We start from the raw sequence: 26356 nt of genomic DNA, 5'->3' as shown, positions 1-26356 counted from the left end.
TAGTAATGAAATCCTCTATTTTTTTTCTTTTGGTTTTTGTTCGACAACATCTGATGTTTAGTGTTTCATTGGAGGAGTTGTTCTTTTAGGTCTCTTTAAGAAAGAAACCAATTTGGAGTTTGTCTCTTCAGAAATGACACGTAGATGTCAAATAAAATTACTTGAAGCAACAGTTTCTTTCTTGTAAGTGAAAATGCTTTTCAACAACAAAAGATCAAATCTAGATAAACTTTATTGCATATTCTTGTTCTTCAGAATCAATCAAAGTACATTCAGTTACAATAGAGGCAAAAAAAAAAAAAATAAAAAAAATAAATAAAAAAATAATAATAATAATAATTTCACTACAGTTGATTCAGTCTTCATGATTTTCTTTGTTTCAAAATTTCTTCTTTTCACGCAAGTTCTGTTGCCATTTTAAAAGAGATTAATTTGTTACTAATTTCGCCTTGTCCTCCTAGTTTTCTTTCAGTTAGAAGTAATTTCTCGCCTGGAAGTGAAATCTTGCGTAAAGTATCGTCAGCAAGAGCAAGATCAAGCAAATAATCTAATGATGGATTCCAATAATGTTGTTTTTGATTATTGAAATAGAACTCTTTTAATTTTCTTTTTGAGTTCCTAACTGACAAATTGTGTTTCTTTGAGTTGCTAACCAACAGTTAGTAAAGAGGTTGAGAGTTGATTGTAGCTACAGTTAATTAACATGATTTAATAAAATATGAAATAATTTCAAAGTCAGTAACAATCTAATTTATTACTAATTAAAATTAATGACAAAAAGATAACATAAATAAATATTATAATAAAAGATGCAAAAAAAAAAAAAAAAACATATTTCAAATTTTGCAGCAATGGTAGCAACCTCTAAATTTTATTCAATTTTTATTTTTATGATATGTGAATTTTTTTTTCATCCAAAGGAACAAAATGAGAGGGTGCCTCATGAAAAAATAACATCTTCAAAAATAAGACGCACCCTACTGACCACCCCCTCTCAAGAAAGGTTTTTTGACTTAGCAAAAAGACTTTTTACTAAGTACCTTTTACAAAGGACCTTTTACAAAGTAAAGGAAGTATTGTATTCACGAAAACATTTTAACCTAAAAAATAGGACTTAATTTCCATTTTGCTCGCCCACGAATGACTGTTGAGTTTTTTTTTTTTTTTTTTTTTCAACCCGACCAGACGTAGATATACATCTAAAAACATATAGACACCCGAAATAATCCATTTTGATGATCCCCGAATTAATCACAACGAGTTTTCTCGTGACGTCTTTATATACGTATGTGCGTATGTATCTCGCATAACTCAAAAACTGTATGTCCTAGAAAGTTGAAATTTGGTACGTAGACTCCTAGTCGGGTCTAGTTCTGCACCTCCCATTTTGGTTGCATTCGGATGTTCCTAAGGCGTCTTTTCTACCTGTTGTGGGGGAAATCATTGTTAATATCAATGAAAACTCAAAGTGCTTAATACTAAGCACTTTTCGTAATGCACTCGGGCAAAATAACTTTTCTGGGTCAGAAAGGGCAATTTAAGTATCCATGTAGTTTTCAATCATTCCAAGAAAAAGGCTTCACAAACGAAGAAAAGTATGGCTCAAGTCACGTAGAGAATGTTTTATCATTATCTAGCTTTCAATCATAAATTTGAGTGTTGAAACATGCATATTTTTGTTAATGGGAAAGTTTTTTTTTTTTTTTAATTAGACACAAAAAAGAAACTCCCTATGCACCACATAGTATCACATAGGGCCCGAAGGTAAGAGACACAACAGTACAAAATACACAAAATAAAATGAGCACAACATACAAACAATTAACAACGAATAGAGATGAAAAAAACACACACACACACACACACACACACAAAAAGGTCAAACAACTGAATAAATAAAACGTTTAAAAAGAGAAAAAGTCTCGACACTCTGAACCAGAGCAGAAGGAACAGGAGGCCAAGAAACGGACAACTTCCTCAGCTCCCGTATAAGAATTTCTCTCTGGGGGTTAAAACGATTTGGTTTGAAATGACTTGAGCGCACTTTTCTTCATTAGTGAAGTCTTTTTCTTGGAATAATTGAAAACTACTTTGTTATTTATCATATAATTGTCCTTTCTGAACCAAAAAGGTTTTTTTGTCCTTGTATTTTTAAAAATTTCTGTTATTTTGAAGATTTTTGTTGTTAAACAAGATTTTTATTTCGCGTTAAGTTGTACCTTAAGATTAAACAAATCATTTAGTGAAATTCCGAAGTCTCTAAGTGGTCTAGTTGTTGAGATATAAGCAAAGAATGGTTCACAACATACAAGTTTTGTGATAAAGATCCTAACATGTCTCTTCACTTAACCTCGTTATCGATATTTGGCATAGATGAGGATAAAAAACTCAAAAAAAGCAACGGCAGTGAATAAATTTCATTCTAGCTCCAGAGAAGCTTTAATTCAAAATTGTCATTATGATTACTATTAACAATACTGTTGCAAGGCAACAAAATTTGTAAGAATGTGTTTTATATTCAAACATTTAATGGAAAAAATTACATGAAATTTGCTGTTTACCATCCAAACCGAAAAAATAATTTTATTTTAGAATTTTAAACTTTCAGCGTTAGGTTGTACCTTAAAATTAAGCAAATCATTAAGTTAAATCCCGAAATCTCCAAGTGTTTTAGTTGCTGAGATATAAGCGAAAGCAGGCCTCAGATTTTTCCGTGACAACCAGGCCAAGTATAAAAGTGCTTAATAAAAATGGGGGTTATTTATCCAGTTTTTAATTTAAATACGCTGGAATTGGTTACTTGAAATTTGATGATATTGCAAGAAAAATACGAGTTTTAACATACGTTTTTGTGTATTTCATGAAAATAGTTGAACTCAGCTAGAATGACCAGTTTTAGTTTTTAGTATGGCCCTGGTCCATAACTCAGGGGCGTGCACGGAAGGGGGGGGGAGCTTGAGATTTTTAAAACAGGGGTTGAAATATATTTAGCACCGTAGGAGTAAACAATATGGAAGGGGGACCGTAAAAGTCATGTGTGACGGGCCCCAAAATTTCTGTGTATGTCTCAACCATTAGTAAGCTAGAGTAACCATAACTGGTCAAACCAGTGCATTTCAATTTATGTCAGAAAAATGTATGAATCGTTGTTGAAAATTAATGAAAATTTCGCAGCTATAAGAGTGCAATTTCAAAGTTCTAACACCATGAGAATTAGTTTTTCCCAAGAACCAGAACTGCAACATCACAGTTCAAAAACAATCTCAGGGTTCATACCCTTAAGGGAGAAAAAAATTCAAGCACTTTTCAAGTACTGTTCAAGGCAAAAAAAAATTTTTTTCAAGGCAATATCATAAATTTATACTAAAAATATTGTATGAAGATTTCATTCAATGCAAACATATAAATAATAGGTAATAATATAAAAAAGTAAAGAAAACAAAATTGCCTTTTCTACAACAACAGACTCTGATAAAAAAAGATCCACTGTGTTGAAAGTTTTTCTGCAAATGTCTGAAAAACTTGGTCATAAAGAGGAGCAGGTCCTACGAGGTTTAATTTTGAAATCTTAACATTCAAAGAAGTATATTTTATAGAATATGCAAGTTAATATTTATTTAAAAAAATAAATTAAAAAAAAGAACCTTTCCTGAGCAATATTAATTTTTATCAGAAGAAACCACAATGCCTAAATTCAATGGAACTGCTAGAGGAGGTTTTGATTGATAGTGGTTCATACACATAAAAGGGCGGTTAGGATCAAAAACACAACCCAGAAGGTAATTTCCGGTTGCAAAGTTTAATAGTATTAGACTTTTGATAATTATTTATGGGTATCAAAGTATAAATCAATCAATCGATTTCATACAAAATCACCTGTACGTTCCACCGAGCTAATCGGGGAGGGGGGGAGGATAATTTTTAAAACTAAGACCCCTATTACTTAAATATACATGTGTACAGCAACTGCTTTTGAAACATATAAAATTCATTTCTTATGTTAAAATAATTTATGAAGTTAAAATATTGCACAGATATGCCCTTTGCCCGTTGATAACCAGCAACAAGCAAAGGGCCTAACTAGGTTGGTCCTAGTCAATTTATTTGACCCCAATGAATATCAATGACCTTCCTTAAGCTATCTACCCCTTTGCTAATCACAGCCTCTTCTGGTAAGCTGTTCCAAATGCCCCACAACCCAACAAAAGTAGTAATTTTGAATATTTGAGGTAAAGAAGGAAAATTGGAAGTAGGGAGGTGAAAACATACTAAACTCTACTGGATTTCCAGTGAATAACCAAAACACAATCACCCGTGTTATATACCTTAATTATTTTAGCAGACATAAAAAAAAATGATGTACTTATAAATTCAACTTTACAAAATTGTATAACTCAACTTTATCATTAAAAAAAAAAACATTTAAGTCAAAATGTTAAGTGCTCAATCGCTTAAATTAAAAAATTTTTCAAAAAATCTGTAATAACCAAGAATTAGCTAATGATAAAATTAAAATCAAAATTGCAAAATTAAGCAAGTATATATGTAATTAAACAAAACAAAAATAATTAACTTTTTAGTTATTAAAAATAATATAAACAAGCTTATCTTATGTAGCATGTGTCAAAATAATTTTATTTCTAATTGCCAAAAAATATAAAAATATTTACAAGATGCAAAAGGGTTGAAACCTCAAACAAGAGAAGCAAATTGTCACGAATTAAGTTCAATGCTGGCATGTTTTCCATAAAATAAATTCATTAATTTTTTACTAAAATTAAACATAAAATACATCATGAAATTAAACATAATCTAAGGTAGCATGTATGAAAATAACATCTGATTAGCCAAAATATTTAAATATTTGGAAGATGCAAAAAGATTCAAATTTCAAACACGAGAAGCAATTTTCCGCGAAGTCTAAGTTAGTTCAACGTTGGCATGTTTTCCATAAAATAAATTTGTTAATATTTTACTAAAATTAAACATAAAATATGCTAATTTGAGGTAGTATATGCGAAAATCACAATCGATTAGCCAAAATATTTAAATATTAGCAGGATGTAAAAAGATTGAAATTTCAAAAAAACAGAGAAATTTTTCGCGAAATTCGGGAAAATTCAATGTTGTTATGGTTTACAAAATAATTCCTTTTTTAGACATAGAAATTAAACAAAAAATAAATTAATCTGAGGTACTATACGTCAAAATAGCTTCCGATTGTAAAAAACTTCAAAATATTTACAAGATGGAAAAGGATTGAAATCCCAAACAGGGAAGCGATTTTTCGCGATGGTGCAAATCGAACGCATGTTCAAAAAATAGCATTAGTAAAATACTTTATTAAAAGTTTTAAGCACAATCCGATGATTTTTGAAAGAATTTAAGCACCAAGAAACTTTTTCAAGGTTTTAAAACTTTTTCAAGGTTTTCAAGCACTTGAAAATGAACTTTTTTTTTTCAAGCACTTTTCAAGGTTTTTCAAGGGCGTACGAACCCTGAATCTAAATTTAAAAAAACCCTAAACCACGCCATATTTAGTCAATTTAATGTAACGCAATTCTCTTATTATATGCTAATGATGATCTCTCCGAAAGTGGAAGCTGGAACTGCTTTGGTGTGTGGGAGAGAGAGTGTGTTTTGTTTGAAAAAGTTACTATATGTTTAAAAAAAAAAAAGAATGGCATTTGAACCCATGCACTCCACCAATTTTTGCACTTGTGCTAAACTATAAATAAAGTTATTGATGTACATACAATAATGTAAGTGTGGCTTACTAAACGCTTGTGTTTATGAATTAATACGAGTTGTAAACTTCTGTCTGCACATTCTACAAAAAGTACAATACTATTTTTTTTAAGATCATTTTTTTCTTTTTACTGAAATTTTTAAAAATTTCAAACGGAAATGAGGGACTTTTGCAGGTGTGTCCATCTCTAAACTCACAAGTATTCTCTGCTACATTCAAAAGTGAATATTTTGATCCGATCGGCTAATGATACTGAATTTTATTTACAACTTAAAAGCATATGAGATCCAGAAACGCGGTTTTCGAGATGAAAATATATTTTAAAGTTAGTTGGCTAAGTCGTCAAATGCGACCCCCCCCCCCCCCCCCCCCGTTGAATTTCGCTTAAATGCACATCTGATCAAGTGCATAATACTAATTATCAATTATTACAACTGTTATTCAATAAAATTTAGAGAAAATAGCTTCCAAGTTCCCGATCAATTATTCAATGAACACTAAAATTAGCTTATTTTAAAAAAGCAATTATTTGCTCTCTTGTAATAAAATATTATTTATTGGTTTTAATAAATTTGATTATTCAAATAATCAGTAATCCAACATTTTGAAGCACAAAAATTGCAAATGATGACAAAAGGATGACTTTTCTCGGATGACTTTTCATCCAGAAGCTCACATTTCTTTGCATTGAAAAAGGTGTTCCTTGTAACACCGAAACACGTTTCAGCAATAATTTGCAGTGTTTGTGCTTCAAAACGTTGGATTAGATTATTTTAATTTTAAGCACAAAGGTATTTATTCGTTATCAAATTTGATTATTATTTAAATTAACATTTGATTTTTTTAGTTTAAACAAATAATTAATCAAGTCATTATAATTAATTTTTCAGTTGAAAATAAACTATAAATGTTTATTATTTTCCTTAAAATTAATTAAATTTTTTAATACATGGGTGTTTTTTTTAATTAATTGGAGACGCAGGTTTTCCATGGAACTGAATGCCTAAGCCGAATGTTATTTCCAGTCTGCAACCTTGACGGTTGCTGTCAATGAATTTTCCCATTTTGCATAGGCACGTGCAACCACTTTCACCACGTGGAACTTCTCAAAAGGAACCCCCCCCCTTCCTGGAATCCCGAATGGTGCTAGCCCAGTTGCTCTACTCCACTTTTCAATGGCAACCCCCGCCCTGAACCCCAAATGGTGCAAAAAATCGTGCCAAGCTAGAGCGCCAGATTGTTAAGCTTAGAAATTTACTCTTGAAAACAGCCTTGAATGTCCGAGCACCTAAGTCCCTCCCTTCAGATCCTACGTACACTTGGAAGACACCGGATTGGTCAATCGTGTTTCCGGTCAGTTGAGCGGAAGCGCCCCGTTGAGAAATATTTGAACCAAATGGGAAAACACCATCTAAACAAGCGGGGCAGATATAAATTGATAAAAATATAAAAATCAACAATTGTCACTTGGATTTGCGTCAAATTTAGAGAAGATGGTGTACACCAACTCACTGAGAACGGGTTATTGTTTCAGCTACCGTAAGTGACGAGCAGCTACCCTCGGCGACGAAAGGGGGTTGACGAGCAGGGCGGAGCCCCCTAATGATATTAACAATAATAATAATATCATTGTTATAAATATTACTATTGTATCAGCTATTTGTTGATATTTATTTAAACATAGCATCGTTTGTGGTCGAAAACCGACCAACTGTGTTCAGTGTCTCTCCCTGTCTCTTTGCCTTTCGATTCGATTTGTCAATGTTCTTACCGAAGGAAGAGGACACGCATATTTTCTGCGTACTGTTAGACAGCAATTTAGGGATATACTTAAAAAATAATAACAGTGTTGCAATCGTGGATTGAAAACATTCCATTGGTAAACTTTTGTATCTATTTTCAATCTAAAGTAGCTAAAAAAAAAAAAACTACTAGATTTCTTCAGAAAATATTGCAACTGCAAGGGTCGAGAGAAGAATAATTGTATGGAGGAAAAAACAGAATATCGTGAAATGTTAAGTAAAATTACATAACAATGACGTAAAACGAACTATTTCTGCAACAGAGGGCAACTTTGTACATTGAAATCTTTCAAATTTAATTTCAGATCTTCTAAACTTTAAAAAAATAAAGAAAATAAAGTAGAGAGGGAAAGATTTCGATTGGAGTCAAAATTTAAAGCGTACAAATATTTTCTTTTTCCTTCGAAGTAGGGAATTTATGTAAAAATTTCGTTTAAAATGAAATTAAACAGAACAAAATCGATTTTTAGAAAATGCCTTGAGGTGCACACCTTCATATTTCAAGGGAATTTTGTGCGAAATTTCCTGACTAATGACAGAAAATGAAATGTGAGCCGCAGTGGCCGGAGATGTAAAACATCACATAAAATCGAAACTAGTGAGATGTTGTCCTCAAATGATGTCCCCGTCTGAGGGGAGGGGGATTCTTGAAATTCTGACTTTGTGACAAGAGAGAGGAAGGAGAAAAGAAGACATCACGCATTTGATAAAAATAAAAACATTTAAAAAGGTCTGATTAAACATTTTTATATTTTTTTTATCTTAATATTTTTTACCTCCCATATTTTTAAAGAAAGAAATACTATTTTCTTCAAACATGTTTGCTTTGCATGCTCACCAATTTTATTTCTTAACAAGAAACATCGATGCAGATCAAGGTTTAAATTAAACACAATTTAAACTTGTGTGTGTGTGTGCGTCTATAAAACATACTTTAAGTTCAAAAATACAATCCGAAATATAATCTATAACGTTGTGCTTTGTTCCTGAACTGCAAGTATATATTAATGCAATAAAGCATGACATGTGACAGGGGTAGGGGGTGCATGGCGAAGCGAATCATTTGTAGCAAAGGGTGTAATGGGGATCAAAGTACTGGAAAAAGAAATGTGGCTTCATTTATAGAATCTTTGATTAAAAAAAAAATTAAAAATCACGAAAAGTATATCAGAAAAAGAAAAAAAAAACTAAAAAAGTAAAATTAGAGTGGCGAAATCAAAAGTGTTTCAAATCATTCCTTCTTCTAAAAAATGAAAAAAAAAAAAAAAAAAAAGACATAGCAATATACAAAAAAGACGTAAAATGTCCTCGAGCACTTCAGAAAAAAAAAAAAAAAAATCAGAAAATTCATCAAATTCATTCAAATCTGATTCTTGGAAATTCAAAATGGTGCGAACAGTTTTCGCATCCAAATTTTAAACTTAAGGCCAAATTTATGCTTAAAAAGTGGAATAACATAGATTAAAAAATTCGCTTTTTTAAAAAAAAATTATGCCCATCTAACAGCACAGGACGATTCGATTGATATAAGTTTTATTCTCCTTCGCTTGAAAGTAATACTAAAAAAGGGGAGGCACAGCTTTTGATTTACACGTATTAATCAAAAGGTTATTGTTCTAACTGATACATCTTAGTAGAAGTACTTACTATGGACGCGCATTCGGGATCTCCATCATTATCTGTGCGCTTTCCACCAAGATATGCTGGTAATACTTCTGCATCAATGTTTTTCAACAGCTCTTCTTGCCATCCATCTTCAAATAAATGAAAACCACATATTAACACTGTGATAGAGTAGCACGATACAATATACACAGTAAACATTTTAGCATTTAGAAAAAAAGTTACTTTTGCTCATTGTAATTGCGGTAGTATTATCCAAATTATTTACTTCCCATTTCTCTAATTCATTATAAAAATCAAATTATACCTTTTTGGGATCACGATTTCGGTCAATCAATTATCGTATCAATTACAATCTCATAACTCACAATCGATGTCGTACTTTCTGAGCTCAACTTTTGCTGCATGCATAATTAAATTATTTTTAATTTAACTAAAAATCTCATAAAAATAAAGTGTTTCATTACAAAATATATTTTAAGAAATATAATTTATAGCGCACTTATACGAGTGCACACAGCTTGTTATTGTTTCAAACTTTCAAACACTTTGTAAATTATTTTTTATCTGTTAAAAAAATAAAAGAAAGTATTTCACAGACTATTAAGAATAACAATGTAGTCGTTCGAAAACAGTAGATTTAATCTGACTTTGGAAGATATCATTTTTTCAAATACTATTGCATACAATACGTTATAAATTTCCCATAAAACTGATTTTACTAAGGAAAATCAAAAGTTAAAGAAATATATAAGCTCTATAACAAAAAATCGAGGCACCAAGAAGGATGAGTTGTCAGAATGAAACGAAATTTTAGATACGTGAGGACAGAATTGGGATAAGAAAGTGATTATATACAAAATGAAAGCAAATTGATCATTTGTTACAGGGAAAATCTCAAAGGAATAGAGGTTTTAGTGTACTGGTTGTGCCGCCTATAGCATGAGTGCACAAGGTGATACAGGCGAGGGTTGGAGCCTTAAAGTACCGTACGATATTATCATCTGGTCCTCATTTATTGCGAAGGCGCCACTAATTTGATCAAACTTGTAGGCCGTCCATCTTATCGTCCAAAATGATCCCAGGTACGCTTGATCTGTCACAAATCAGGAAATCGAACTCTGCAGAAAAGGTTATACAGTGGGAGAAAAAATTCGCTGCCATCCTTGCTGTGTGTGACCGCGCATTTTTCAGTTGAAAATGACTCCTCTGAACCAAACCATGAGTGTCAAAACATGTGTCTAAAGCGTACCACAAACGTGCCGCTGGGGTGTCATGCTGTTGTGGATCAATATTACTAGAGGTAAATGTGTTTTGCATAAGAGAGCATCCCATAATATGTCACCAGCTGTGAGTGCGGTGTGCAACTGAAAAGCAAAGACACTACTAGGGCGTTTTCAATCGGGTCTCTACAAGTGTAACCGAAAGTCATCATTGCCCAAATTGAATCTGGTTTCGTCGCTAAAGACAATCTTAATCTATTTGGTAGCAGTCCAATCTCGTCGAACGTGACACTACTTCAAATAGAGGTGACAGGGTCCTAATTCATGCCTTTGTCTTCAGTGGCACACTGCACCTGCAGCTGGGTCCTGACATACTATCGGGTGCCACAGCATATGATACATGGACACCCCTAATATTAATCCATTACAATTTTTTCGTGATTCTTACATTATTTTCTTCAAGGAAAAGAAAAAAACATCAACTTGCGCTCGAGAATGTCAATGTAAACCCACTTTTACCTTGATCTGACGCGTTTTAGTATTCCTGACGATCAATTTTTTACTAATCTGATGGGTCGTCCTAGACCCACAGCCCTATAATGAAGGGTTTACATATTTGGTGGAGGTACCCGATACGATGCAAGGTATCCCCTCTATTCATCTGACGTGCTCGAGTAAATCTCCCCCCCCCCCCCAAAAAAAAACTCATTGGGTTTCCCTAACCCTAGGTCTTCCTCTTCCACATTGTCACCTTGTCTGACCTACTTTATCCCCAAGTTTGTTACAGATCGAGCATATATGAGATCGCTTGGAACGCAAAGTTAGACAACTTACAAGTTTGATCAAATTAATGGCGCGTTTACAGTAACTGTGGTACGAGATGACGTAGGACATCGCACAGTACATTCACACATTAGGTTGCTCAATAGGGTACTAAAACCTGCACTCACTTGAGATTTCTCCAGCAATAAATTATGATTTTACTTTCAGTTTTTAATCATTTTCTTATATCAATATTCTTCTCATGGTTTCGTTTTATTCTAACAGCTCCTTTTAGGTGCGTCGAATTTTTTTTGTTGTAGAGTAATTATTCCATGGAGTTTAACTCAGTGCTCCTATTCTTCTACGATTCGAAGTGCTCTACTAGTTACACAAACATAAATAATAGTGAATATTTTTTTTTTGATAAAATATGAATTAAAACAATAGTTGACATATATAAAGCACAAATTGTCGAAAATATACTGCAAATAACTATTGCAAAGTTACAGTGGAGTCTCTTCATCAGGTAAAAAACTCTTGTCTCATAACTGCAAGGATACAAAACTGTTACTGGCGACGATTTGTACGTTGTATGCGTTGATTTTTCAATTTATTTTCAATATAAAAAGTTTTTAGTTGAACTTACCAAATATTTTAAATTTTATACAATGATGAAACATACTGAACAAAATTGCATGGCAAAATGTGCCTTAATAATTGAAAAAATAAAATCAATCTTTGAGTTCTACGGAAAAACAATGGCACATTTTTAATTTAAAAAAATATTTTGCATTGTTTAATGCAAGAATTTCTGACAAGCAAACATTTTTAGAATTACCTTTGCCAAAAAATAGAAATTTTTCTCTTGTTTCTTCAGCCAAGAAAGGTTTTACTGCAGAGAACACGGTCGAAAATAGTGGGGGAACTGCAAAGTAGTAAAAAAAGCGATATTATTATTTTTACCTGACTTTTTCATTCAACACTGTTACATAAATTGTTAAACTGGATCAGTTATGTACTCTACTCTGTCTCTGCTTTGCCACCTTGTCTACCGGCGTAGAGCACGGAGAAAGATTGGATGCCACGTTTGGCTGTTTATCAAAATTGTTTTGCATTTGGCTCTATTTACAAAATTTTACCGTCCGTTCACTATGGCTGCTTTCGGAAACGATCTACCGGTTACACCGCGTGGTTAGTCCGGTATGGTTATGACGTATTTGGAATTTCTCTAGGAATTCCGGTAGAACAGCTGTGTTTCCGAACGCTCATGGTTAAACCGCGGTAGTTCTAGTTCAGCAGCAAACGACACTCCAATCAACGCGTAACTTTCATAATAGGCAAGTCACGTGCGTTCCGATCAAAACATGAAACACGACCAGATTGGCCAACACAGACTTTGTGACGTTTGTGATCTCGCTAACCGCTTCCAGACAGCGGTGCCACAGGTTGCTACCAAGTCGACCGCCAGAAAACAACCGCAGTGTTTCCGAACGCGGTTAAGTGACGTCACCGGTTGCACCGCAAGCGTTTCCGAACGCTTGCGGTTGCACCGAGGCGACCGATCCGCGTTTCCGAATGCACCCTATTTGTTTTTAACCGACTTCAAAAAGGAGGCGGTTATCAGTTCATACCGTATGTATGTTTTTTTTTTTGTTTGTCCACTCATAGCGTCTCACCTACTGAACCGATTTTGATGATTCTTTTTTTAATGGATAGGGGATGGCTCAACTTAGGTCCCATTACTTTGTTTGACCATATCCCTACTAGCAAAATTTCTTGCATCAACCTTGACAGATCTTGATATTATACTGACGGCGTCAATATTGACGTGTTTCATACTGCATAAAGCTTGCATAAAGATTAAAAAGCAATATTACTATAACAACACGTATGCAACATTGCATTCATCTTAAAATATCAATATTGATATTACTTTAAAATAACAACATTGCATACATGTTGACGCCGTCAAGATGATATTGATTTCATGCTGTCGCCGTCAAGGTAATTAGTACACAATAGAGCAGGTGGACCTTCGTCGATACTTGCGCATGCGCACTAGTTCTTTCTACCCAGCGTCCCTCGCATTGCTGGCACATTGATTCAGGAGTTGCACGTGGCTTTGCATTTTTTAGGCTTCGTTAAGTTGGTTGCTTAGTTATTAGTGTGGAATAGTATTGTTTTAGGAATAACTTATGAATAACTGATATTTGCATTTGTTTATTAATATAGTACTAAACAAGTCATCCCTTACGAAAATGGTTGATAGAGCTTAATAGAATTCTATAGAAAATTATATAGAAGTCTCTAAGAAAGTTCCTATAGAAATTATTTCTATATAATTCTATAGATATCCATATAGAACTTGAGAATGAAGTTTCTATAGAGAATTTCTTCTATAAAGTTCTATAGAAACTGCTATAGAATTTGAGCATAAAGGTTTCTATTCATAATAAATTCTATAAAATTCTATAGAATTTGTTCAGAAAACTTCCTTTACTGTAGAATTTTGTAAAAAGTTGAGAATTCGTTCATTTTGTTTACAATTATAGTTTTTATTAGTGTTTATATAATACTTCTAGTTTAGGAAGCCTAAAAAGCCCTAATTAATTAGGAAGTTTAATCCCTAAAATGAAATGGTTTAATTCCTAATTAATCTATTTAATTTTAAGAATAATTGTTTTAACAATTAATTATTTGTTAAGGTCATATTTTTTATTACAAGGGCGGATTGTAGTATGGTCTTTAACAATAATGCTGTTGCATTTTGTCATAATTCCGATGACAAAAATCAAACTTAATTAAATAAAAAAATATACTCATAAACATTAAAAATTATTTATTATTTACAATGTTTAAGTTATTTTATAGTAATAATAAAACTTCTAAACATTGAAATTAATTCTAAAAATGTGAGAATTCGTAAAAATTCTTGTCAAGGTTTAGTAAATAAAATAATCAAAGTTCCAAGATGCAACTCCGTATTTTGTCGCGAGAGTTTGCCAGAAGCATTTCTCTCAATCTCTTTGCGCATTCGCCAGTCTGTTTTCCCTTTTCTGCCCCGAACGGCGCCGGCGATAGCGTCCATCTTGCACGTGCGATCCTCTAAGCGTTTTGCGATAAAAATGGCTGATAACCTTGCCGAATTCGTTAAAAGTATGTATTATTTTTGTGTTGTTTTGTTATATTTGTATTTTTATTGTTATATTAAACAAATTGGGAATGAAAAAACTTATAAATAGTAGTTATAAAACAAGACTTGAATTTTGAATCCAGAATGAACTTCATTATGCATCGGAAATAGCATTCGATTTTACTAAATAAAGCTCATGACTGAGTAATGACATTAATTTACTAGTGATTTTTGCGTTATAAATTTACCCTACTAGCAAAATTTCTTGCATCAATCTTGACAGATCTTGATATTATACTGACGGCGTCAATATTGACGTGTTTCATACTGCATAAAGATTGCATAAGGATTAAAAAGCAATATTACAATAACAACACGTATGCAACATTGCATTCATCTTAAAATATCAATATTGATATTACCTTACAATAGCAACATTGCATACATGTTGACGCCGTCAAGATGTATTGATTTCATGCTGTCGCCGTCAAGGTAATTAGTACACAATAGAACAGGTGGACCTTCGTTGATACTTGCGCATGCGCGCAGTTCTTTCTACCCAGCGTCCCTCGCATGCTGACCTACGATTCAGTCGGTTCAGAGGAGCTGCACGTGGCGTTGGCGTTACGTTCTTTAGGCTTCGTTAAGTAGGTTGCTTAGTTATTAGTGTGGAATAGTATTGTTTTAGGAATAACTTATGAATGACTGATAACTGCATTTGTTTATTAATATAGTACTAAACAAGTCATATTGCAGACGATGTGCGATCAATGTTAGAAATGGCCGAAAATAACTTTTTTCGTCCCTAGACTTTGAAACAAAGGACATGAAGCCCAGAATTTCGTATTATCACTTCAATCTCATGAGTAAGATTAATTTTATTCAATGGTTATTTATGTTATTCTTTAAGATAAATTCATGTGTTTTGTCCATAGGATATTTTCAATGCTGACATCCATTTGGAAATGTACTTTATTGTATTTATTTACTTATTTATTATTTTGCTTTCTTTACTCTTAAATGTGTTATAAAAACTTCCTCAATTATTCCTAACTAGGCATTTTATGTCTTTATAATACAATTAGAAGCATGAATTTAAAAAATAAACAGTAATAACAATAATTACGCAAAACGAAGAAAGTTTAATTTTTTAAATTAAATTGCGAGTGCTATTAATACCTTTATATGAATTTCCGATCAGATGTCAGCTTTAAGGAAATATTCTTCGGCTAGAAAACTATCTTGAAGAATAACAGAAATAATTAAAGAATGAAATTTAATTCTCGAGTTAAAGTGAAAATAATACAAATAAATAAATACATAAAACACCTTGCAAACGTGCTGATTTCATACTGTCATGTCAATGTATCCTGACATTTTCCTGTCATATCAATACGTATGCAATATTACAAAAGCAAGATCATCTTGCCTAGACCTTGATTTCATGCTGTCATGACAACATCTTGATATTATCCTGTCATATCAATACGTATGCAAGATTACAAAATTAAGATCATCTTGCTTAGACCTTGATTTCATGCTGTCATGACAACATCTTGATATTATCCTGTCATATCAATACGTATGCAATATTACAAAAGCAGCCTACCTTGATATTTTCCTGATATTATGCTGCATACACCTTGTCAGTCAATATTGTGGCAGCCTGCTGACAGCATAAATGGAGTAACATAACAACATTGAGGCAGCATTAATGCAAGATGATTTTTCTTGCATGTCAACCTTTATGCAATACTGAGGCAAGATATTTTGCTTACTGGGTATATGTAAGTAACAATAACCGAAATTTGGACGTGTTAACATTGTTTTTTTTATAGTGATAGGGGTTTTAATATTTAATTAGCACTCCCAAATAGTACCACTGTCCAGTGTTATGAAGTGTCTTTATCTAACAATAATGTGTAATCGTTGTAATAAATTGCTGCACCTCATATTTTTAGGCATAATTTAGTTTTGTCAAACGTATATTAAATATGTAAAGCATTGTCATTGTGTTTTATGAGACTCTTAATAGGATCTAGAGGCTGTATAGGAAGATCTATATAGGCTCTATAAGAAGATCTATAGATACTCTATAAGAAATACCTGTATAGAGTTTTATAGAATTATGGCCCAATTTTCTATAGGGCAGCTCTATAGAATTCTATAAAAATAACTCTATAGAATTCTATAAGAAGTATACAGAATTCTATAGAACTAATTTTATAGAAACCTATAGAATTTTTCTCTATAGAATTCTATAGAAAACGGCCTATAGAAAATTGGGCCATAATTCTATAAGACTCTATATAGGTATTTCTAAAGAATTTTTTTATAGAATTCTATAGACCATTTTCATTGCAGACGATGTGCGATCAATGTTAGAAATGGCCGAAAATAACAAAGAACATGAAGCCCAGAATTTCGTATTATCACTTCAATCTCACGAGTAAGATTAATTTTATTCAATGGTTATTTATGTTATTCTTTGAGATAAATTCATATGTTTTGTCCATGGGATATTTTCAATGCTGACATCCATATGAAAATGTTCTTTATTGTATTTATTTATATATTTATTTATTTATTATTTTGCTACCTTTACTCTTAAATGTGCTATAAAAACTTCCGCAATTATTCCTAAATAGGCATTTTATGTCTTTATGATACAATTAGAAGCAAGAATTTAAAAAATAAGTCAAGTATTACGCAAAACGAAGAAACTTACATTTTTTAAATTAAATTGCGAGTACTATTAATATCTTTATATGAATTTCCGATCAGATGTCAGCTTTAAGAAAATATTCTCAGACTAGAAAACTATCTTGAAGAATAACAGAAATAATTAAAGAATGAACTTTAATTCTCGAGTTTGAAGTGAAAATAATACAAATAAATAAATAGATAAAACACCTTGCAAACGTGCTGATTTCATACTGTCATGTCAATGTATCCTGACATTTTCCTGTCATATCAATACGTATGCAATATTACAAAAGCAAGATCATCTTGTCTAGACCTTGATTTCATGCTGTCATGACAACATCTTGATATTATCCTGTCATATCAATACGTATGCAAGATTACAAAAGCAAGATCATCTTGCATAGACCTTGATTTCATGCTGTCATGACAACATATTGATATTATCCTGTCATATCAATACGTATGCAATGTTACAAAAGCAGCCTACCTTGATATTTTCCTGATATTATGCTGCATACACCTTGTCAGTCAATATTGTGGCAGCCTGCTGACAGCATAAAGGGAGTAACATAACAACATTGAGGCAGTATTAATGCAAGATGATTTTTCTTGCATGTCAACCTTTATGCAATACTGAGGCAAGATATTTTGCTTACTGGGATTTGTTCTTTAGAAAAAAAGTTATGAGCAAAAAACAGTAAATTTTATGCAATTAAAATGATATTGTAGCGAAGTTCGCACTTTCATTCATGGATAACGTTGGCTCAGTGGTAGAATTCTCGCCTCCCACACGATCGACCTGGGTTCAAATCCCGACTAGGATAAAGTGAATTTTACTAAAATTTTGTTTCTACTGTTTCCCGCATTTTCTCGAATGTTCTATTAATTTCTGTATCTTTCCAAGTCTGGAAAGTTCCAGCACTTTCTCAAGTTGTATATAAGGAGATGTAACGTTCATTCGTGGTTCTGAATAAAGATCTCGAGTTGAGACTAACGAGTATTCGCTTCATTTGGCTTTCACATTGTCCCTATCTTCATCTACGCGACAATATGAAACTCATTGTTATAAAAGTTTGGTGCCATATAACAGTAACATTAATAGTAATTGTAATGATAATTTTGAATAAAGGCTTTTCTAAAGCAATACAGTGATATAGAGCCGAACTTCTTACAAGGTAACTTCTTACTTTTACTGAAATATCTACATTTACACTAAAAAGAATGAAATAAAAAATTTTTGAAAAAAAAAATAGAACCGACTTTAAAATTGCTCTAAAAAGTGAAAAATAATTTTATTCTTTAAACACCATCGATAATACTTTTAAACATAATTTTTGAAGTTGGCGCAAAAACAAAAAGTAAAATCCATTGTAACCATGCTTCGTTCATATTTTTATCAAAAAATCATCCAAAGTTAGGAACGAAACAGTCATATCGTTACTCAAATATGCTGTCATCAATGCGTAATGCATGTGGTAGTGACCCATCAGTAAGCAAAATATCTTGCCTCAGTATTGCATAAAGGTTGACATGCAAGAAAATTCTTACTCAATAGAATCTTACTCATGAGAATGAAGTGATAATACGAAAATCTGGGCTTCATGTCCTTTGTTTCAAAGTCTAGGGACGGAAAAAGTTATTTTCGGTCATTTTTAACATTGATCGGCGCACATCGTCTGCGATATGACTTGTTTAGTACTATATTAATAAACAAATGCAGTTATCAGTCATTCCTAATAAGTTATTCCTAAAACAATACGATTCCACACTAATAACTAAGCAACCAACTTAACGAAGCCTAAAGAAATGCAACGCCACGTGCAGCTTCTCTGAACCGACTGAATCAGAGGTCGAAGGAGAAAGATGTGCCAGCAAAGCGAAGGACGCTGGGTAGAAAGAACTGTGCGCATGCGCAAGTATCAACGAAGGTCCACCTGTTCCATTGTGTACTAATTACCTTGACGGCGACAGCATGAAATCAATATCATCTTGACGGCGTCAACATGTATGCAATGTTGTTATTGTAAGGTAATATCAATATTGATATTTTAAGATGAATGCAATGTTGCATAAGTGTTGTTATTGTAATATTGCTTTTTAATCTTTATGCAAGCTTTATGCAGTATGAAACGCGTCAATATTGACGCCGTCAGTATAATATCAAGATCTGACAAGGTTGATGCAAGAAATTTTGCTAGTAGGGGAAGAAACTGGACCTGGTAAAATTTATACTTGTAGTTGAGTTATGGCTGTGAATGATTTTATCGATCGTTTTTGCGCCAACTTCAAAAATTATGTTTAAAAGTATTATCGATGGTGTTTAAAGAATAAAATTATTTTTCACTTTTTAGAGCAATTTTAAAGTCGGTTCTATTTTTTTTTTCAAAAATTTTTTTTTTTTTTTTTTTTTAGTAAAGGATTAGCGCGCGTGAAAACAGTTTCAAAACATGAATTAACTTGACACATTCAGCGTTATGCATGACATACTGCCACATTACTGTGCTAATGAAGAAGAAAGTAATGCAGAATTCAAAATCACTAGGACGAATATTGAAAGACTAGAAGTATTTAATTTAATGTTTTTCGTGCAAACATATAGTTTTAATGTTAGAAAATTCATATTGTTTGTGTGAGTTAAGCCTGGCTTCTAGTGAATTTGCAGGGTTTTGTACTGATATTCTTGACTTTTTTTAAATAGTTAATTGGATTTTTCAATGCTGGAAGGACAATTTTGAGCCACAAATAATACATTTTACCAAAAAGGCAATTCCCTCTGAATTTGTAAAGAACGTGAACTTCGCCGCAAATATGCCGTTTTAGAAGTCTCAATCCTGTTGCATCATTAAAATATTTCAAGTTCTTTGAAACTTACACAGTATTCTAATGTATGCTTAGAGCCTGAATATTTCTATTGAAAAAGGGTACGTCCCAGCATTTTCTGAAATAAATTCCCTTCAAATTTTCTATCTATCTATCTATCTATCTATATATATATATATATACACACAGTCGGACCTCCATATATCGAAGTAGCAAATTGTCAGAAAAAATTTCGATATAGAGAAACGATCTTAGTTTATCATAAGTAAAACCCAATTCTAATTAATACGAGCATCAAATTAAATTAAAGTTTAGAGTAAAAAGATGAATCAATATGAAAGATTTATTGAATATTACATAATTTTCAAAAAACAAAATAGTCCAAGCAGTAGTTGCTATGATCATACACTTTTAAAAAAACTACGGATATCTTGCTGAACAGCCTGTTTTGTAGAATGTTTGAATGTTTATCAAAAAAACGTTCACATTTATTTAGTCCACTAAACACGTCATCAGGAACATTTTCCACGAATTGCAGGCCCCGACGAACAGTGGTTCAAAATGAAGAAAAAGCGGAAAAAATTCAATAACTTTGAATACTCTCAAAAAATGCTATGGAAAATTGTTAAAGTTGTTGTATGTAATATTTATCTTCATGCTTGCTGATCGTATTCACTGCGAAACTCCGATTTTATGTCGAATCTACGTTTTTCCCGCATTTTAGGTTTTTTATCATCAGGTTCCAGTTTTTCCGTATACTAATACTATTAATTTAACCCGGATGGAAAGTTTGTTATTTATGAATTTCCGGCATTTTACGTTTTCCTTTGGCAGTTAAAAAAAAAAAAAAAGAGAAAAAATGTTTTAAAATCAAGAAACGTGTTTCCTTCTGTGCATTTTAAAACATAATTCACTCTGTTGAAATTCCATGAAAACAGAAACGTTACTGCTCCATCCGTAGCTGACCTTATGGACTTTTCGGCTGCCAATGAAGATGAACAAGAAGAAGAGGAAACACAACTCGTCTTTAATACTGCATTTAAGAACTTACAAATAGCGAAAAACTATTTTCTTTATCATAAAGACCAGGAAAAAACCTTGCGAAGTATTTCAATCCCGGAAGATGCTGCATTTTTGGATTCAATGACTCATTATTACTGACTATTTTCAACCTAAACGCCCGGATTTGTAACTTAATGTGATAGAAGAATCTAAACTGGTATGCGCAATGATGTTCTTTTCGTAAAATATCGCGTTTTTACATTTATAAGCGTCACCGTAGCAACCTTTATTATTATTTTTTTTCTTATTTGATTTTTGCTTTCTATACATTTCCCGTATTTTACTTTTTCCCACATTTTATGTTTTTTTTATTTGAATTGACGTTTTCCCATATTTTATATATTTTATGTTTGATTCAGAAGAAGAGAAAGAGAAAGAGAACGAGAATTTCACTGAGAAACGTGAAATTGGGGTTTCTCTATAGTTCAAATTCATTTCTATTTTTAGCGATAAATATAAGTTAAATCAGTTGTATGCTACACGCAAGGTTTATTTATTGCAATCTATACCCTCAAACAGTATTTTCTGGCAATGTTGACAGACTAAGAACAACTTTATACTAGAATGATTTCGAAAAGGAAATCAGAAATTTGAAACGTTTGATGATTTTTTAATTTCATTGTTTTATGAGCAGATTGGTTCTTTAACTTTTTAAATAGAATTCTTCATGAGTTTTAAAAATGTCTTTTTCATACACATCTTCGTTAAAGTCATATTAAACGAGTCCAAAAATTGTTATTTTCAGGTTACTACTGCATTACATGTAGAATAATGCTCGGCATTAAGCAATAACAACGTGAATCTGTTAAAAAAAAACCCTCTATATTTATTGACGAATGTTTCGAGAGCCCCAACTTTCGAAAACAGTAAACAATTCTTTTTAGGCTCTCCTGCAAAGTAGTGAAACTGACATACGTTAGTCTGGAGCATGTCAAAATTGATGACCAATCTCTTTGATAAAAAGCAATTTTTACCCCCGTCATACCGTTACGGATTATTTTCCAGTTTACTATATTGCGAAAATCAAACAAAAACATCTGCCACGATTGCAGTCGCAGGTGGTCGCAGCTAAAATGTTGTTGTTTATTTACAGGAAGGATTAAACTATTGTTATGTGTAAATTTTAGCCCACCAGAAGCCGCCTATAAATTCAACAATATTTTTCATTATATTTTTTAGAAAATAAAGTTTTATTATTTCAGGTAGTTTTCAATTTTGATGAATTTTTAATTTTTAACTAGGATGTAATATGCATCCTATAAGTGTGAGAAACCAATCAGAAATGACTTTTATTAAATTTTAGTCCTCCTTATTGAACGAATGAATTAAAACTGAAGCATAAGGCGTACGTTCGAAAAAAGTAAAAACATAATTGTTCAGCAATCTTGGCTTATTTTAGTAAAAATGATTTTTTTTTTTTCAAAAAACTCTTATTCCTTTTAGATGACTTGATTATGTTTTCATATTCAATTTCTTCTATTTCTTCGATTTCCGTTTCAGGGCCAGTAATTGAACTTAATATATCTTTGTAGGATAATTAGCAACAATCAACTTATCATCGAGGGTAAGGACAGGGCCGTCGCCAGGTACATTCGTTTGGGGGGTGTTGAAACTGATTTTGCCGACTGACTCCTAACATTTTGCCGACTCGACGGATACATACGCACACACATTTTATGTGCATATATATATATATATATATATATATATATATATATATATATATATATATATATATATATATATATATATATATATATATATATATATATATATATATATATATATATATATGTGTGTGTATGTATATATATATATATATATGTATATATATATATATATATATATATATATATATATATATATGTTGATATGTTTTTATGTTTTTAATGTTTTGTTGACGAATGGATTGGTTATTTTATCAGGCTGAACAATGGATTTGATTTGGTTACGCGGATTTCAAGGTAAGACAATTTTGTTATTGGCAGGTACTGTCCCGTGGAAGGCTAATTATTGGAACTTGTTTTCCTAATTAGTCGAGGCGAAACCCCCAGCTTTTAGTTTTAGATTTGAGCTCTAGTTTATTGTTTTTAACTTAGCAAGTGGTGCGTTTGCCCATTGTTACTCTATATTACATGTACTGGAGCTTAAACATTCTCTTTTAGTTTATAGTTAAAATTTTGGTCTTTTGACCATAATTAATGAATCCTCCACGGCTGATGAGCTCTGGATTCACTCTTTTTCTATTCCTACTTAATAGCTGTTTGCATTTTTCCTTTTTATCATCATTTGTTATTTATAATTTGTTTAATTTTTGTAATCCTGTTTGCTTAATTTTATATTTACTTGGCTTTTTAGTTTTGCTGCGTTGCGCATCTATGGGCTATTGGTGTGGTCTTTTCAATATTTTTCACATTTATTATATATATATATATATATATATATATATATATATATATATATATATATATATATATATATATATATATATATAAATTCAGGGCCTCTGACCAGAATTCGTTACACATTGGAGTCTGGAACAAGCAATTTATTGTAGACAAGCTTCAGTGATGCTAAGGGGATGCATTAATTTCATAGACTGCTGTCCTCCGGAAAAATTCCAAAATTTTCATACTAAAAACGTGACTTTATGCTTTGGTTTATAAGAAGCAAGAGGATCGCGGGTTCATTCTCATTATCTTTTTCGCTGGAGTCACTTTTGGGCTTTTTTCCAGAAAGGGTGGTTTCGGGAGTTCTTCCGTAAAAATTTCTAAAAACAAAGATTTTATGCCATCTTTACTGACGCGAAGGAAATAAATGGAGGTTTCGCGGGCCCTCCCCCGGTAGTTTTTCGAAATTAAAGTTTTAAAAACGCAGTTTTAGGCCATTTAAGGAAACTTTAGGGGAGAGGGTAATCAGTGCCGGATCTACATTTTTTCCGAGGCGGAGCAAATCTCGAAACTGCCACCCCTATCCATCTTCCATCAAGTTTTAGAATAGAGTTTCAAAGAAAAAAACATAAAAATAGTGTGAATTTGCCACCCCCTAGATTTCGCCGCCTGGGGCAAAACCCCGTCTCCCCCTCCCTCTCGATCCGGTACTGAGGGTAGGTATTTACAGATCTCCAGTGGACAGTGGCAGATTAGCTAGAGAGAACGGCAATGAGGAATTACAAGGAATTTTATATAAGACATTCTGAGGAAATTCGAAAAAAAAAGAAAAAAAAAGACACTTTATCCATATAATATTTAACACACAATATCATTTTCTACTCAATAAGTTTTGTAATATAATGGTGAATTAATTATGTTGTATATAAATTTTGGGGGAAAAACCCTCACGGTAATCCACCGTTTTGGTATTTTTGAGTACCTTGATTCTGGTTGAACATTTCCATGGCGCACAAATAGGGATTTTAAGCTAACAAATCAGAAGAATCGCTTGTATGCGGAGAAAGAAAGTTTGCAAAATGATTCGTGCTAATTATATCGTGCTAATAGTGTTAGGCAAGAAATAACGGTGTTCGGGGGTTTCTGCCCCTGAAGATTCTAAAAATGAAACTTTAGACAATCTTTGACGATGTTAGGGGAGAGCAGGCTCGGGGAATTTTTGGAAACTAAAGACTTAAAAAGGCGATTGTAAGTCATGTTTGGTCCCACTGAGGCTCAGAGGCACTCCCTGGGCAATTTTGTGAAATTAAAGTTCCAGAAAGGCAATCACAGACTACCGTTAGTGATATTAAGGAAAAGAGAGGGGAATGACATGTTTTTAGTGTTGTAGGAAAGAGTGGGGTTCATAGACGCTCCCCAAAAATTTTCTGAGAATGAAGTTCAAAAAAAGTATTTTTACGCGTTCTGCGATGATGTTCGGAGGCTGCCCCCAGGAAAAATTTTAAGAGCGTAGGTCTTGAAAAAAAAGAAAAAAAAAAAAGAAATTCTGTAGAGACAACTTTGATGGATTTAGGTAGTGGCGTAGTCAGGGGAGAGGCCCAGGGAGAGCGGCCGAGGAGCCCCGAAACGCTTGGAAAATTCAAGTTTGTGTTTTCAAAAAAGGGGTTTTCGAAGCTTAAATTTCAAACAATTTTCGGTAAGACCTTCCACTCCTCTCCCTCATCTGACGCAGCCAAACAGAGCCTTTACAATGTTTTTAGCAGGACAGCTCCCGAACACCGTATTCAGAAATACTGAAGGAGAAACATTTCAGCATTTCTGTCCCCTAGTTAAGAATATATTCGAATCATATTACTCATGCATACATTTTGAGGTTATTTATCACATTGAAAAGTACCCAGACTAACAAATAGGAGTGTATTGGTGTATTAAACTACTAACTATTAATTAATAACTAGCAGATATAAATAATTAGCATAATCTATAATGAAACCTATTTAGTGATTCAATGAAAAATAATTAATGTGATAATCTCTTTGATGTAAGAACCTAAGAACCTGGGCCTCTTCCGAAATAGAATCTTGGCTACGCCACAGGATTTGAGAAAGGAGGATCAGAGTGTTTCCCCAAACGTTTTTTGAATTTTAGTCTAAGCATATAGTTTTAAACGTTAAAAGACTATTGGTGATGTTTAAGAAAAGGTGATTTCTCTCGAAATGTTTTGAAAATTGAGGCCTTGAAAATGCGATTGTAAGCCATCTGTGGTAAACCAAGTTCAGAGGTTCTCTCCCGCCAACTTTTTGAAATTGAAAGCCAAAAAACGAAGTTTCATACGATCTTCATTGATGTCAGTGGCGTATATATGTTTTTATTTTGGAGGGGGCCTATATAATCAAGAATAGCCCCCCCCCTTTTTTTGTAATTCCAATGTATTTTTTGAAGGGGGGGGGATCAACAGTGCCCTGATCATCTTTTCTGTGAGGTGAGCAAGAACTTCATACTGTCACCTATTGGCACAACCAAAAAATAGTGTTAGGAGGGCACTCTTAAAAAATTCGCGCTTTCGGTGGGAGGGGATGAAGGGAGGTCCGGGGGTTCTCCCCCGAAATTTTTTTTGGAATTATAGTCCTAAGTACGCAGTTTAGACGGTTTTTGGTAATGGTACGGGGAGGAAAAAGTTGGGGGGGGGGGGCGGCCTTCAGCGGAAATTTTTAGAAATTGAAATCTTTAAAACGCCCTTATAGGCTATATTTTTTGACGTTAGTTTAATGAAAGGAATGGAGCTTTTTGAAGTTGCGCTCGATTGATTTTTTTTTAATAGAGCGAAATCCACCACCCCTCCGCTCAACTTTTCGAAATTGAAGTTCTAAAAACGCAGTTTCGGAATAACTTCATTGATGTTACGGGCAGGGCGGTTTGGAAATCTGCCTAAAAACTATTTTGAAATTTAAGTTTTAAAAAACGAAGTTTTAAAGAGATAATCAGTGATACTGGATGGAGGAATTTAAACGCTCTCCACCTTAAATTTTTCGAAACTAGTTTTTCCCGCTTTCAGATACCATACGGGAGCAGTCGGACCCTCCGTC

The 26356-nt window shown here is 32.8% G+C and overlaps 1 protein-coding gene across 2 annotated transcripts in view; it reads right to left on the bottom strand.

Annotated features, from left to right (window-relative positions):
• LOC129218213 (retinal-binding protein-like) overlaps positions 1-26356 on the bottom strand; it is a gene marked incomplete at its 5' end in the record, with an annotated part of 91100 nt that overhangs the window by 15002 nt on the left and 49742 nt on the right. For both annotated transcript variants that reach the window (XM_054852431.1, XM_054852432.1), the window contains 2 exon segments: positions 9199-9305; positions 11998-12084. In XM_054852431.1, the coding sequence (XP_054708406.1) occupies positions 9199-9305; positions 11998-12084 (194 nt within the window).

This window comes from Uloborus diversus, chromosome 3 (genome assembly GCF_026930045.1).
Source record: "Uloborus diversus isolate 005 chromosome 3, Udiv.v.3.1, whole genome shotgun sequence".
Classification (NCBI taxonomy): Eukaryota; Metazoa; Arthropoda; class Arachnida; order Araneae; family Uloboridae; genus Uloborus; species Uloborus diversus.
This window is presented reverse-complemented; position numbering and strand designations above follow the sequence as displayed.